General features: G+C 37.5%; 1 protein-coding gene across 1 annotated transcript; it reads right to left on the bottom strand.

Moving 5' to 3' along the window:
- Nucleotides 1-9,243: 9,243 nt before the first annotated feature.
- Nucleotides 9,244-13,823, bottom strand: LOC110963985 (eukaryotic translation initiation factor 4E-binding protein 1-like). Its single transcript, XM_022212542.2, has 3 exons — nucleotides 13,343-13,823; nucleotides 10,720-10,914; nucleotides 9,244-9,853 (listed from the first exon to the last, which is right to left on the bottom strand). The coding sequence occupies exons 1-3, from the start codon at nucleotides 13,476-13,478 to the stop codon at nucleotides 9,822-9,824; spliced, it is 363 nt and encodes a 120-aa protein (XP_022068234.1). The 5' UTR covers nucleotides 13,479-13,823; the 3' UTR covers nucleotides 9,244-9,821.
- Nucleotides 13,824-15,044: the final 1,221 nt, after the last annotated feature.

Here is a 15,044-nt window from a genome sequence, read left to right as displayed (position 1 = left end):
AACAGAGCAATGTGAGGGCATAGAAAGACCTGACGGGTGAAGCTACTGTGGAGGAAAAACAGGGCGAACTGGAACTGCTCAGATGAAACCGTTCAATCCACATAATCCAGACAAGACCAGACTGAGTTCACATTTAACTTTCAGGTGTTTTTACACTCAGCCTTTTTAACTAACAATAACACTTTTTGGATTTTAAGCACTTAGAGGCTTAAAAAATCAAAGTGATCTGTTTTATGGTCAGTTAAACAACAGAGAAAGTCACTGTTTGTGCTCAGGCTTTAAATTATGAATACAACGATGACGTTTTTGTCAAATTTTGGAATAAATATAATATTTACTATGACATTGGCTTCCATATTTTGGACGACATACTAAACTAGAAAAGCACTCAGAGAGCGCAGACCTCCGCCAAGGATAGAGAGGAAAATAGGAAACCCATGCAGTAAAGGATCACAAGCTGGAATTGAACCTGCATCTCTGACACAGTTCTGCTTACAAAGCACCTTCTTAACCAGTTGAGCTATCTAGACACCTTGCTCTGAGTTGTTGGACAACATACTAACCTATGATGTTTTTGTAATATTTTGGACCACATACTAAACGAGATACTAAAAAATTCAAAGTGATCCAGAATCCAGGATCCTTTCCGGATTGCCACCAAAGTTAAATCAGCTCTTCCTCTTACCATAATCTACATCCCCTCAAAATTTCATCTGAATCTGCCCAGGCGTTTTTGAGTTATCTTGCTAACAGACAGACAGACACACACACAAACGCCAGGTGTCACATAACCTCCTTGGCGGAGGTAACTATGACGTTTATGTCATATTTTGGACGACATACCAAACTATGACATTTTAACACAATTTCGACAACGTACTAAACTATGACGTTTTTTGGACATTTTGGACGACATACTAAATAAACTAGAAAAGCACTCAGAGAGTGCAGACCTCCGCAAAGGATATTGACATTCCCATGGCACATTGTATTCACATACATTTATGTGCAATTTAGAACATTTTGGATGACACACTAAACTATGAAGTTTTTGTCACATTTTGGACGACATACTAAACTATGAAGTTTTTGTCATTTTTTGGACGACATACTAAACTATGACGTTTTTGTCACATTTTGGACGATATAGTAAACTATGACGTTTTTGTCACATTTTGCATGACATACTAAACTATGAAGTTTTTGTCAGTTTTTGGACGACATACTACACTATGATGTTTTTGTCATATTTTGGACCACATATTAAACGAGAAAAGCACTCAGAGAGCACAGACCTGCGCCAAGGATATTGACATTCCCATGTAACATTGTATTCACATACATTTACGTACGATTTAGAACATTTTGGATAACATACTAAACTATAACGTTTTTGGTGACATTTTGGACAGCATGCGAAACTATGACGTTTTTGTCACATTTTGGACGACATACTAAACTATGACGTTTTTGTCACATTTTGGACGACACACTAAACTATGACGTTTTTTTCATTTTTTGGACGACACACTAAACTATGACGTTTTTTCTCTCATTTTGGACGACATACTAAACTATGAAGTTTTTGTCAGTTTTTGGACGACATACTACACTATGAAGTTTTTGTCACATTTTGGACGACATACTAAACTATGAGTCAGAGAGCGCAGACCTCCGCCAAGGATATTGACATTCCCATGGAACATTGTATTCACATACATTTATGTACGGTTTAGAAATTAAAGTATTGTATTGTATTTTCATGGAAACATAAGACATATATTTTCATGAACAATTTTATTCCATTCTTAATTAATCAACAAGGAGAGGAAAACAGGAAACCCATGCAGTAAAGGATCATGAGCTGGAATTGAACCTGCATGTCTGGCACAGGTCTGTTTACAGATCACCTTCTTAACCAGTCGAGATATCTGGATACTTTGCTCCAATTCATTGGACGACATACTAACCTATGATGTTTTTGTCATATTTTGGACCACATACTAAACTATGACGTTTTTGTCACATTTTGGACGACATACTAAACTATGACATTTTTGTCATTTTTTGGACGACATACTAAACTATGACGTTTTTTTCATTTTTTTGGACAGCATACTAAACTATGATGTTTTTGTCACATTTTGGACGACATACCAAAGTATTACGTTTTTGTCACATTTTGGACGACATACTAAACTATGAGTTTTTGTCAGTTTTTGGACGACACACTAAACTATGACGTTTTTGTCACATTTTGCATGACATACTAAACTATGACGTTTTTTTTAACATTTTGGACGACACACTAAACTATGATGTTTCAGTTACATTTTGGACGACATACTAAACTATGACATTTTTTTCCCTCATTTTGGACGACACACTAAATTATGACGTTTTTGTCAATTTTTGGATGACATACTAAACTATGACTTTTTTTCTCTCATTTTGGACGACACACTAAATTATGACGTTTTTGTCAATTTTTGGATGACATACTAAACTATGACTTTTTTTCTCTCATTTTGGACGACCTACTAAAGTATGACGTTTTTGTCGCATTTTGGATGACATACCAAATAAACTATGACGTTTTTTCTCTCATTTTGGCCGACATACTAAAGTATGACGTTTTTGTCACATTTTGGACGACATACTAAATCACATAACCTCCTTGGCGGAGGTAACTATCATGTTTTTGTCATTTTTTGGACGACATACTAAACTATGACGTTTTTGTCACATTTTGCATGACATACTAAACTATGACTTTTTTTTTTAACATTTTGGACGACACACTAAACTATGATGTTTCAGTTACATTTTGGACAACATACCAAACTATGAGTCAGAGAGCGCAGACCTCCGCCAAGGATACTGACATTCCCATGGAACATTGTATTCACATACATTTATGTACGATTTAGAAATTAAAGTATTGTATTGTATTTTCATGTAAACATAAGACATATATTTTCATGAACGATTTTATTCCATTCTTAATTAATCAACAGGGAGAGAGGAAAACAGGAAACCCATGCAGTAAAGGATCATAAGCTGGAATTGAACCTGCATCTCTGGCACAATCTTGTTTACAGATCACCTTCTTAACCAGTTGAGCTATCTGGATACTTTGGTCCAATTTGTTTGGACGACATACTAACCTATGATGTTTTTGTCATATTTTGGACCACATATTAAACTAGAAAAGCACTCAGAGAGCGCAGACCTGCGCCAAGGATATTGACATTCCCATGGAACATTGTATTCACATACATTTATGTACGATTTAGAACATTTTGGATGACATACTAAACTATAACGTTTTTGGTGACATTTTGCATGACATACTAAACTATGACTTTTTTTAACATTTTGGACGACACACTAAACTATGATGTTTCAGTTACATTTTGGACGACATACTAAACCATGACGTTTTTTTCTCTCATTTTGGACGACACACTAAATTATGACGTTTTTGTCAATTTTTGGATGACATACTAAACTATGACGTTTTTTTCTCTCATTTTGGACGACCTACTAAACTATGACGTTTTTGTGACATTTTGGATGACATACCAAATAAACTATGACGTTTTTTCTCTCATTTTGGCCGACATACTAAACTATGACGTTTTTGTCAAATTTTGGACGACATACTAAACTATGACGTTTTTGTCACATTTTGGACGACATACTAAACTATGACATTTTTGTCATTTTTTGGACGACATACTAAACTATGACGTTTTTTTAATTTTTTGGACAACACACTAAACTATGACGTTTTTTCTCTCATTTTGGACGACATACTAAACTATGACGTTTTTTTCATTTTTTGGACAGCATACTAAACTATGATGTTTTTGTCACATTTTGGACGACATACGTTTTTGTCACATTTTGGACGACATACTAAACTATGACGTTTTTGTCAATTTTTGGACGACATACTAAACTATGACGTTTTTTTCTCTCATTTTGGACGACACACTAAATTATGACGTTTTTGTCCATTTTTGGATGACATACTAAACTATGACGTTTTTTTCTCTCATTTTGGACGACCTACTAAAGTATGACGTTTTTGTCACATTTTGGACGACATACCAAATAAACTATGATGTTTTTTCTCTCATTTTGGCCGACATACTAAAGTATGACGTTTTTGTCACATTTTGGACGACATACTAAATCACATAACCTCCTTGGCGGAGGTAACTATCATGTTTTTGTCATTTTTTGGACGAAATACTAAACTATGATGTTTTTGTCACATTTTGGACGACATACTAAACTATGACGTTTTTGTCACATTTTGAACGACATACTAAACTATGACATTTTTGTCATTTTTTGGACGACATACTAAACTATGACGTTTTTTTCATTTTTTTGGACAGCATACTAAACTATGATGTTTTTGTCACATTTTGGACGACATACCAAAGTATTACGTTTTTGTCACATTTTGGACGACATACTAAACTATGAGTTTTTGTCAGTTTTTGGACGACACACTAAACTATGACGTTTTTGTCACATTTTGGACGACATACTAAACTATGACGTTTTTGTCACATTTTGCATGACATACTAAACTATCACGTTTTTTTAACATTTTGGACGACACACTAAACTATGATGTTTCAGTTACATTTTGGACGACATACTAAACTATGACATTTTTTTCCCTCATTTTGGACGACACACTAAATTATGACGTTTTTGTCAATTTTTGGATGACATACTAAACTATGACGTTTTTTCTCTCATTTTGGACGACATACCAAAGTATGACGTTTTTTCTCTCATTTTGGACGACACACTAAATTATGACGTTTTTGTCCATTTTTGGATGACATACTAAACTATGACGTTTTTTTCTCTCATTTTGGACGACCTACTAAAGTATGACGTTTTTGTCACATTTTGGACGACATACCAAATAAACTATGATGTTTTTTCTCTCATTTTGGCCGACATACTAAAGTATGACGTTTTTGTCACATTTTGGACGACATACTAAATCACATAACCTCCTTGGCGGAGGTAACTATCATGTTTTTGTCATTTTTTGGACGAAATACTAAACTATGACGTTTTTGTCACATTTTGGACGACATACTAAACTATGACGTTTTTGTCACATTTTGAACGACATACTAAACTATGACATTTTTGTCATTTTTTGGACGACATACTAAACTATGACGTTTTTTTCATTTTTTTGGACAGCATACTAAACTATGATGTTTTTGTCACATTTTGGACGACATACCAAAGTATTACGTTTTTGTCACATTTTGGACGACATACTAAACTATGAGTTTTTGTCAGTTTTTGGACGACACACTAAACTATGACGTTTTTGTCACATTTTGGACGACATACTAAACTATGACGTTTTTGTCACATTTTGCATGACATACTAAACTATCACGTTTTTTTAACATTTTGGACGACACACTAAACTATGATGTTTCAGTTACATTTTGGACGACATACTAAACTATGACATTTTTTTCCCTCATTTTGGACGACACACTAAATTATGACGTTTTTGTCACATTTTGGACGACATACTAAACTATGACGTTTTTGTCACATTTTGCATGACATACTAAACTATCACGTTTTTTTAACATTTTGGACGACACACTAAACTATGATGTTTCAGTTACATTTTGGACGACATACTAAACTATGACATTTTTTTCCCTCATTTTGGACGACACACTAAATTATGACGTTTTTGTCAATTTTGGATGACATACTAAACTATGACGTTTTTTCTCTCATTTTGGACGACATACCAAAGTATGACGTTTTTGTCACATTTTGGACGACATACTAAAGTATGAAGTTTTTGTCATTTTTGGACGACACACTAAATTATGACGTTTTTGTCAATTTTTGGATGACATACTAAACTATGACGTTTTTTCTCTCATTTTGGACGACATACCAAAGTATGACGTTTTTGTCACATTTTGGACGACATACTAAACTATGATGTTTTTGTCATTTTTTGGACGACATACTAAACTATGACGTTTTTATCACATTTTGGACAACATACTAAACTATGACGTTTTTTTCTCTCATTTTGGACGACACACTAAACTATGACGTTTTTGTCACATTTAGGACGACAAACTAAACTATGATGTTTTTGTCATTTTTTGGACGACACACTGAACTATGACGTTTTTTCTTTCATTTTTGACAACATATTCAACTATGACGTTTCAGTTACATTTTGGACGACATACCAAACTATGAGTCAGAGAGCGCAGACCTGCGCCAAGGATATTGACATTCCCATGGAACATTGTATTCACATACATTTATGTACGATTTAGAAATTGAAGTATTGTATTGTATTTTCATGTAAACATAAGACATATATTTTCATGAACAATTTTATTCCATTCTTAATTAATCAACAGGGAGAGAGGAAAACAGGAAGCCCATGCAGTAAAGGATCATGAGCTGAAATCAAACCTTTTACAAATCACCTTCTTAGCCAGTTGAGCTATCTGGACACCTTGTTTCTGTTTGTTGGACGACATACTAACCTTTGACTTTTTTGTCACATTTTGGACGACATACTAACCTTTGACTTTTTTGTCACATTTTGGACAACATACTAAACTATGACGTTTTTTTCCACATTTTGGACGACATACTAAAGTATCATGCTTTTTCTTTCATTTTGGATGACATACTAAACTATGACGTTTTTGTCACATTTTGGACGACACACTAAAGTATCATGCTTTTTCTTTCATTTTGGACGACATACTAAACTATGACGTTTCAGTTACATTTTGGACAACATACCAAACTATGATTCAGAGAGCGCAGACCTGCGCCAAGGATATTGACATTCCCATGGAACATTGTATTCACATACATTTATGTGCGATTTAGAAATTAGCTCTTCCTCTGACCATAGTCTACATCCCCTCAAAATTTCATCTGAATCTGCCCAGGCGTTTTTGAATTATCTTGCTAACAGACAGACAGACGGACACACAATCACCCGGTGTCACCTAACCTCCTTGGTGGAGGTAACTATGACATTTATTTCCACATTTAGAGCAACATCCTATGACGTTTTTTTGAAAGTTGCTTTTTGGGTCCTTTTACCAATCAATAAGTAGAGAGGAAGACAGGGAAGACCGTGAAGGGCCATGAGCTGGAATCAAACCTGCATCTCTGACACAATTCTGATTATGAGTTGCCCTCTCAACCAGTTGAGCTTCCTGGGCACCTTTTTACCACTTGTTGGATGACATACTAAACTATGATGTTGTTTTATACATTTTAGATGGCATACTGAACTACGATGTTTTAGTGATATTTTAAACAAAATACTAAACTTTTGTCCATTTCCAGTGGCACAGGAAATGTTTATCTAAGAAGCGGGTTCTTGACATGGCGAAGATGCTGCAGAAAAGTCCAAAAAATTCATGTAATGATGAAAGAAAACAGTTCCACACTGTTGTTGTCTAGCAAAGGATGTGTATAAACTTAGAAGCACCTAGCTGGAATGGGGACAAGCACTTACAGTGTTTCCTGAAGAAAGGAGTGAAGGACAGAAAGGTGAATTTGTGTTCAAAATAAGGCTGACGGCTGAATGTAAATAAAGGTTTTGTGAAACATCAGGAGCTTCACCACTGTCTGGCTGGGGTTGCTGCATACCTGACCTAAATATGTAACGGGAGGCAGGAATTGATGGGACTCAAAAACACCCCACAGTTTAATCATTTGTTCCTTGTCTGATTTCCAACTGATAAAGCACAGTCATTTTGTAGCAGGATTGCAATCATGTGATCGTCAGCAGGTAACCGACACAATGTTCACTTGTTGTCATGGTTACAGCAACACCGTGGAGCTATATCTCGCAATGGGAAATCCTTAACAAAGCCGTGGATCCAGACTATAAGCTGCATCACCGTGAAAATTTAATGAGGTGGTCCTTTTGTCATTTCTGACCAAATCCGTTTGTCCGCTTTTGAGTAATGTTTTCCACAGACAGACAGATTTACAGACAAACGTACGCCAGTTGGCACATAACTCCGCCCCTTGGCAGAGTCGTGATGAATTTAAGGATTTAATGATGTATCCTGCATTAACTCATGCATTAAGTCATCATTATTCATGCATTAGTTGAGTACAACTAAAGAATCTCATTTGTTCGCTCAGTATAGTGTTACCCAAACTATATTACTGAGGTAAAAGGTCATTTCAAATTGGTTTGATTTTACATTATTGAAAATGCTTTGTAATGATTTGAAAGACTTTGATTAGTAGCTGTAGTCAAATATGTCATCCACATGATCAGGTAACTGATAGTCAGGTACTTTGGCCCTCTGTGTCACCACTGCACCACTGCACAGTTCACAGAACCCCGTGATCATATTTAGTCACTGAATCATTTATGTTTTAGTTATCAATTTATTCTTTTGAGATCACAGAGATCTAACGCCTCTTTCTTAGATGGTGTATCTGTGAGAGACTGCACCAGTCCATCACAGGCTGAACAACACCGCTGGTAGTGATAAATGAGGATAATTTATTTACCCATCCACCTGACTTGAAGATCCTGTTGGAAGTGGAAATACACAAAAGAACTTGGAGAACATTCAAACAGTAAGTGCTGCCAAGGAACAGTGAGTAATTTAGTGCAGCACATCCATCTATTCAAGCACATTCACTTCAAGCAGGTGCTGAAAAATTTCAATGACATCTTCAAAGTAAAAGCCCGATAAGCCACTTTACAATTAACTTAGAAAAAATGTGGGCACAGTCAATCAACAAGGTGTCGGCAATGGAAGCAGAAATGTTGTATGGAAAAGGAGTTTATCTCAGATATGTGCAGTTGTATATTGACCTCTCTTTATACAGTCCACTGACTGAGGTTATCAGTCACAAGTGAGCTCCTTGAGGAATTCCTCTGATGACTTGTGCTGAATCAGTGGAGCTACAGGCTGCTGAGCAAGTCGACAAAGATTTATCACTTTGAAATGTATATTAGCTTTTCACTTTAACAGGAAAAAATGCAGTTGTGTGTGTGTCGCTGCAGGAACTACATTTATTGCTTTTTGCTCTTTCAGAGGGCTAAGAAGAAATTAAGTTTTTTTAGAGCGATTAAAAATACAATCCATTGACTTGACAGCAAAAGTCACTAGCAACACACATGCTGAAAAAACACGGCAAAGACAAAACTCTAGTTTCATTTGTTTGCTTTAATGCTTTATGTCACCCTACAAACCGTGAGAAAATCTGTTTCAAAATGTCTTCAAAAAATTCAGTTTTACATTCCTTGTGTAACACTTCAGGTGATGAACTCCTTTTCAAGAGCATGACCGACAAATGATTCAGTATCCAAAACATTTCAAGGCAACATCTGAAGAGAGGTGTCAGGAAATGTGTGGAAATAAAAGCACATGAAGTGACAAACCCGTCTGGAATGGTAGTAAACTGTGAAAATTAGATCTTCAGTTTCGTTAATTTCTCTCTTTACTGAGCGACGAGGCATTGTCGGTGTTAAGTACTTCTCAGTGTTGATTTCAGCCACTACAGGAAGGCACACTTTGTCACACATAAATCAAATTTAAGCCTTGAGGCAGACAGAAAAAAAATTTCATTACATGTTTGTTCTGGGCAAAACAACCAAATGAGAATGACAAAGACGGACGTTAAAACGACGAGACACTGAAGAAGAACCTTTGAATGGATGGAGGGGAAATAGAAGGTACTCCTGAGCCTCTCTTCACATCATCTTCATACTTGTTCAGCCCCACTTAGATGTCCATTTCGAACTGTGCATCTTCACCTTGAGAGACAGAAACACACATTTCATGCAGAGCAGAACACTAAAATCCACATTCCATCACTACTTTACCTGTCTAAAGTTGCAGCACGTGACTGTAAAATTTCAGGGAGACTTCCGTAACTAGCTGGTAAATTACATATAAGCAGTCAGCATGGCAGCAGAAAACCTGTTGCCAACAGATGCACTGAGAAAGAAGGGATATCTACAACTAATATGAAGTTAGTGAGAGTGTCAGCAACGGGTAAAAATGTATGTGTAAGTGCTCAGTCAACCATTTCTAGAACACAAAAGCCACAAATAATAAGTAATCACAGCTGCTTCTTTAGCTTGGTTTGAATCACAGCATGCATCACATATTTGTTAACAACTAAAATGTGCCTGATGTGCTTCTATTACAAATGAGGATGACACCATATTTTGCTAGAGCCAGAAAAATTACGCTGAGAAAAAGGTTTCAACAGAATACTGCAAGTTACCCAACAGCATTATCAACTGTTTAGCTGACATTTTCCTCTAAAAGACGTGACACTGCTAAATGCTCCTTGCGAATGTGACTACAACTCCTGAGTCAACTGAAAATGAAGTTGGTGGTCACTGACTGCCTGATCAGTGCTAAATAACAAACCTTCTCTACAGAAATCAGCCGACAGGAACAACCTCAGGCTGAACCATGAAGAGAAATTAAACAGCAAAAAAACCCCTCTTGTGTCTTGTGTTCAAACCTCTAACTGTCTTCTGTCATCCGTTAAAGACTGAGCATGGCAGCAAACTCAAAAACACCTTCATGGGGAATATAACCAGGGATGCAGATTTATCAGAGGTTATAATCAGGGCTGGAGTTTGCGATGCCTGTACTGTGAACATACCGGCGCTGCTACAGTCAGGTGCAATGATTTTGTTGTTGTTGTTGAGTAGCTCTCCATTATGGGTCTTCACATTGGTGTCTTTGGAGGGAGGACTGGTCACCCCTGGAATGTTGGGCAGACCTCGCGGAGGAGTCTTGGCCACCGGAGAACTACGGCACTCCAGCAGGAACTTCCGGTCGTAGATGATCCTGGTGCCTTTCGTGTGAAGAGGCAGCAAAAGAGAAGAGAGAGATGAGATCAGACGGCGCACCGGTGTCACACTTACATTAGCTGATTGCCAGGAGCGCCTTCGATGACACTTGACAATCAGTGGCTCGAACATCATTCAACTTGACCTGCAAAACCTGATTAGCACGTTAAAACAAGTGCACTCGGAGCATGTTTGTGTGATGCACCGGGGCATTGGAATTATTCCTTATATTGCGTGTGTTGTTGTGCTGTTGCTGATGCTTGGTGCTCTGCAGTGCTTCCGCTGGTCGCATTTCCATATTGTTATACAATTAATCAATACAAATACACTGTGGCGGTGCCGTGTGCACAGTTATTTATAGTTATTGATATCGTCACTGTTGGCAGTCATCCGATAGCTTGCAATTTTGATAATGAATTTAATTAAACAAGTGAATCCTATTAAACAAGACACTACTTTTTTTTTTAACCTTTTTCCTGTCTGGTAACCTTTACTCTTGACTGGAGCAGCAACAATTAATTGACTAGTTGTCCACCCCTAAATTAAATGTCAACTATTTAAGTGACATTTTTAAGGCAAAAAAAGTAAAAAATTCTCGTATCTTTGGGTATTATCACTCTTCTCTTACAGTAAACTTAATATTTCTGGGTATGTCGTCTTAGTCTGCAATTCAAGAAAAGAATCAACTGGTAAATTAACAATGAAGATAATCACTATTATATAGTCCTTGTACCTTTGTTATCTCACTAGTTTATAAAGCAGTATGGTTCTAAACATTTCAGTTAGATCATATCATGCTGTATTTGCCACAGTGTTTCTTTCGGATCTACTATGATGGATTATCGATGCTGCATATCTATAATCTGCGGTACGTACAATATTTCTTGCAGTAAAAATGTGGTGAGGACTGGACTGAATACACAGATGATTATTTCTGTGAGTTAAACAGCTGACAACATGTCCTTCTTTATAATCAGTAACCTTGTTTACAGCATCAAAAATGAAACAAGGAAGAAGTGACATCAGTGGCTACAGCCCAGAATGTTTATTCTTGTTCTGTCATTCTGATCAAGCACTAAACTCTAGAAAATAGGATGAAGTCGTTGATTAAGAGCGCAGGTAGCCTATGTTCTGAGTCCTCTGTGCGTCATTTAAGCAGCTGATCTACTTCACACTGGCACTTGGACATTTTGTATGTGCCAGTGTACAAAAAAAGAACACAGCAGCTACAAGGCCCGTCATTGTTGGTATCTGGTGGCAGCCAATAAACTAACTTACTGAGTCAAAACTGGGCGATTGTGGATATGAAAAGCTTTTTCAAGAAGTTAAAGGATGAAGGGGAGGAGACGGAAGTTGGGGAACAGTTATATCCAACTGCAGTAGTTAGGGAAGTTGTCATCAGACTAAACTTGGACAGAATTTTCTGTGTTTTTTTATCAGCGGTTTATCAGATCTGATTATTATCGGTTATCTAATTAGATTTAGTGCGTTACGGGACTTTTTAGGTGATTTTTGTCCTTCCTCATCTATTTAAAGGGCAAGACACCAAGATTAAAATAAAATCATATTCTGAAATTGTAAATGAGCATTAATAAATTGTAGAATATGTCATTCTAGCTCCAGCTGTCAGCTAAAACTTGCAAAACTGGTCAGGCTCAGTGCTTTGCAAACATTTTTGTCACACCTTTACACACGATTATAGCTGTAATCAGACTAATTCCAGAGTAAACAGTCTGAGCAACACTTTTCTACTTTGCAGAGAGCACAGTGGGTCACATTTTATACTCATGTTTACTGTGAAATAATGTTGCAATCATCTGGTTAAAATCTAAACTTTATACCATGAACTACATAAGCTCCCTTTTCCAGTTTTACAATGCTGCCTTTAAAGGAAGATGCATGGTAAATGATCTGACATTTTAGGTATCAATAAAATGCACTGAGCTGAACTTAATGAACTTAAACCTCGAGGGAAAACATGTCTGTATAAAGATAAGATAAAACCTCACACACACTGACCTCTAGAGGAGTTTATCTGACTCCTGCACAACACCTGGTGCAGACTGAAGCACAGGTGCAGTTGGAGCTGCAGACAGGTTTGGTCATGTGACTCTGACCCAGACACTCAGCTTTAAACTACACCCGAGACCAGCTGATGCAAGACCGAATAAAACCCCGAAACACGTCTCATTTACTGAGAAACAAACCACAAATGTACAAAAAAACTATTGCGTCAGCACTTCCAATAATAAACACTTGCTAGCTAGCATTAGCAACTAGCCGAGCAGAGCTACCAGCTGACTGCAGCCGACCTCATGTTGTTAGCCTGACACTAGCAATGCAGTTCTGTGGAGAGGGGACCGTGTTAGTCACGAGTGGCCGTGGGTAGTGGGCACAAAGGGGGTACATTTAATGTTTAGCGACAGTACGTACCGCCCGGAGTGGTGCTGAACAGGGTCCCTCCGGGAGTCGTGGAGTAGTCGTGGGGCATGTGCTCCGCGTCGCTGATGGTCACTCTCCTGCTCGACGGGATCGCCTTGGCAGTGGTCTTCTGGCAGTCAGTGGACATCTTCTCTGTGCTGGAATGAACTAAAACTAGCTAACTAAAGAACATGGGACACGAAACTAAGTCTGCACAGAACAACAAAGCCACGCCGTGCCAGCTCAAGTATTGCTTTGGCTCAACGGAGTGGCTCCTTTGTGATAAATAAAAATAAATACCTCTATGTCATAAGTGCAAATGATGGTAGGTAGTAAATCTAAATGCGTCACATCACAACATGCACTCTCACACACACGGTGTCCAGGATCTTTGTTAAAAGGACCTGAGCACACGTTGCACTCACCCTGCACACGCACACAAAACAACAGTCAGACAGACAGCCAGACAGGCTGCGGGGAAAGACTCCCAGCGTGGTCAAAGTGAGCTCAGTCCGCCCTCTGCTGGAACAGACCGGTTGTGCAAAGGCTGCAGAGTTCAGCACGATGTTAGAATCACATTAACCCTTTTCCCTTTTATTTCTCTCACAAAAATGACAGCTTTTATCTAAACAAGAAACTGTAAAAACAGAGAGAATAGTGCTGTTTTCAGTTTTCGAGGGTCATTGAACTAATCATGTGTGATGTGCAGTTCTATTGGGAAAATGATCAAAATATAAGCTGGATAATACAGTACATGTCCTACTAAAAATTGCCAAAAAAATTAAAAATTCTGTGCTTCCATGATCATTTCAGCTGTGATCAACAGTCCCATGGGAAAAATACAGAAAGTTTTCCAATGTGCTGCAGGCTGTGTTTACACAGACCAGAGTGTGGACAATCATAGAAAGAAATGACAGATTTAGAGGGAAATAAAGCATGCAGCATGGCTCAAAAACAGATGAGCAGTTGTTCTCAAGCATAGTTAGTCTTCTGTAGACTGTGTAGAATGGTCTGACTGCATTGCATTATCACTCTGAACGGGGAAAACAAATTCTGGCATATATGTATTTCTTTATTGCAATCACTGTTGTCTTGTGTGGCGCTAACAAAAAGTTGCAGTAACTGTGTTCACTCAAAATAGTGACATGGGAATTGTTTTAGTGGAACATTTGCATGCTTGAGAACAGAACTGTTATTAAAGTGGCTACATCACAGACATGGCGTGATCCAAACCTTTGGCAAAACTTGAAATTTCTGGCATGTAGGTTGCTTTTAAAAACAGTAGCATGGAGACAGTGAAAGGGGAATAGTCAAATCTCTGTACTTCTGTCCCTGGTTATTCTGCAGTAAAAAATGAAAGAATGCCTAGAAACTGATTTTAAAGCTTGTGTTTTTTGCCTGTGCATATTTAGTATGTTCATACCATCATATGAATTTGATTTGGGTACTACCACTAGTTTGATTTCACTGCAGGAAATCACATGCAACGCCTGCTGGTTTTGTAGAGCTATATCTATTTAATAGAAATTAAAAACAGTTAAATTACTATCCATATGGTTGAGCCCCTGTTGCTTTATATTGTCCATTATGTATAGTACAGCATGTGTGGACAGAGTTTTAAACATGTGTTTGAGACGATTAAGTTCAACCTTTTTCACCTTTGTCAAACTCTAATGCAGTCATCTTCATAAAATGCTCAGCAGTATGCACAGGA

The sequence above is a fragment of the Acanthochromis polyacanthus genome, chromosome 7 (genome assembly GCF_021347895.1).
Source record: "Acanthochromis polyacanthus isolate Apoly-LR-REF ecotype Palm Island chromosome 7, KAUST_Apoly_ChrSc, whole genome shotgun sequence".
In the NCBI taxonomy this organism is placed as follows: domain Eukaryota; kingdom Metazoa; phylum Chordata; class Actinopteri; family Pomacentridae; genus Acanthochromis; species Acanthochromis polyacanthus.
This window is presented reverse-complemented; position numbering and strand designations above follow the sequence as displayed.

Bases quoted from the DNA above. Each gene is read 5' to 3' on its own strand.
- LOC110963985 (XM_022212542.2), bottom strand. From the start codon at position 13,478: ATGTCCACTGACTGCCAGAAGACCACTGCCAAGGCGATCCCGTCGAGC. The intron at 10,915-13,342 runs GTACGTACTGTC...TTCACACGAAAG, and splicing joins GTTCAGCACCACTCCGGGCG to GCACCAGGATCATCTACGAC. The intron at 9,854-10,719 runs GTATGTTCACAG...CTGTCTCTCAAG, and splicing joins ACCTGACTGTAGCAGCGCCG to GTGAAGATGCACAGTTCGAA.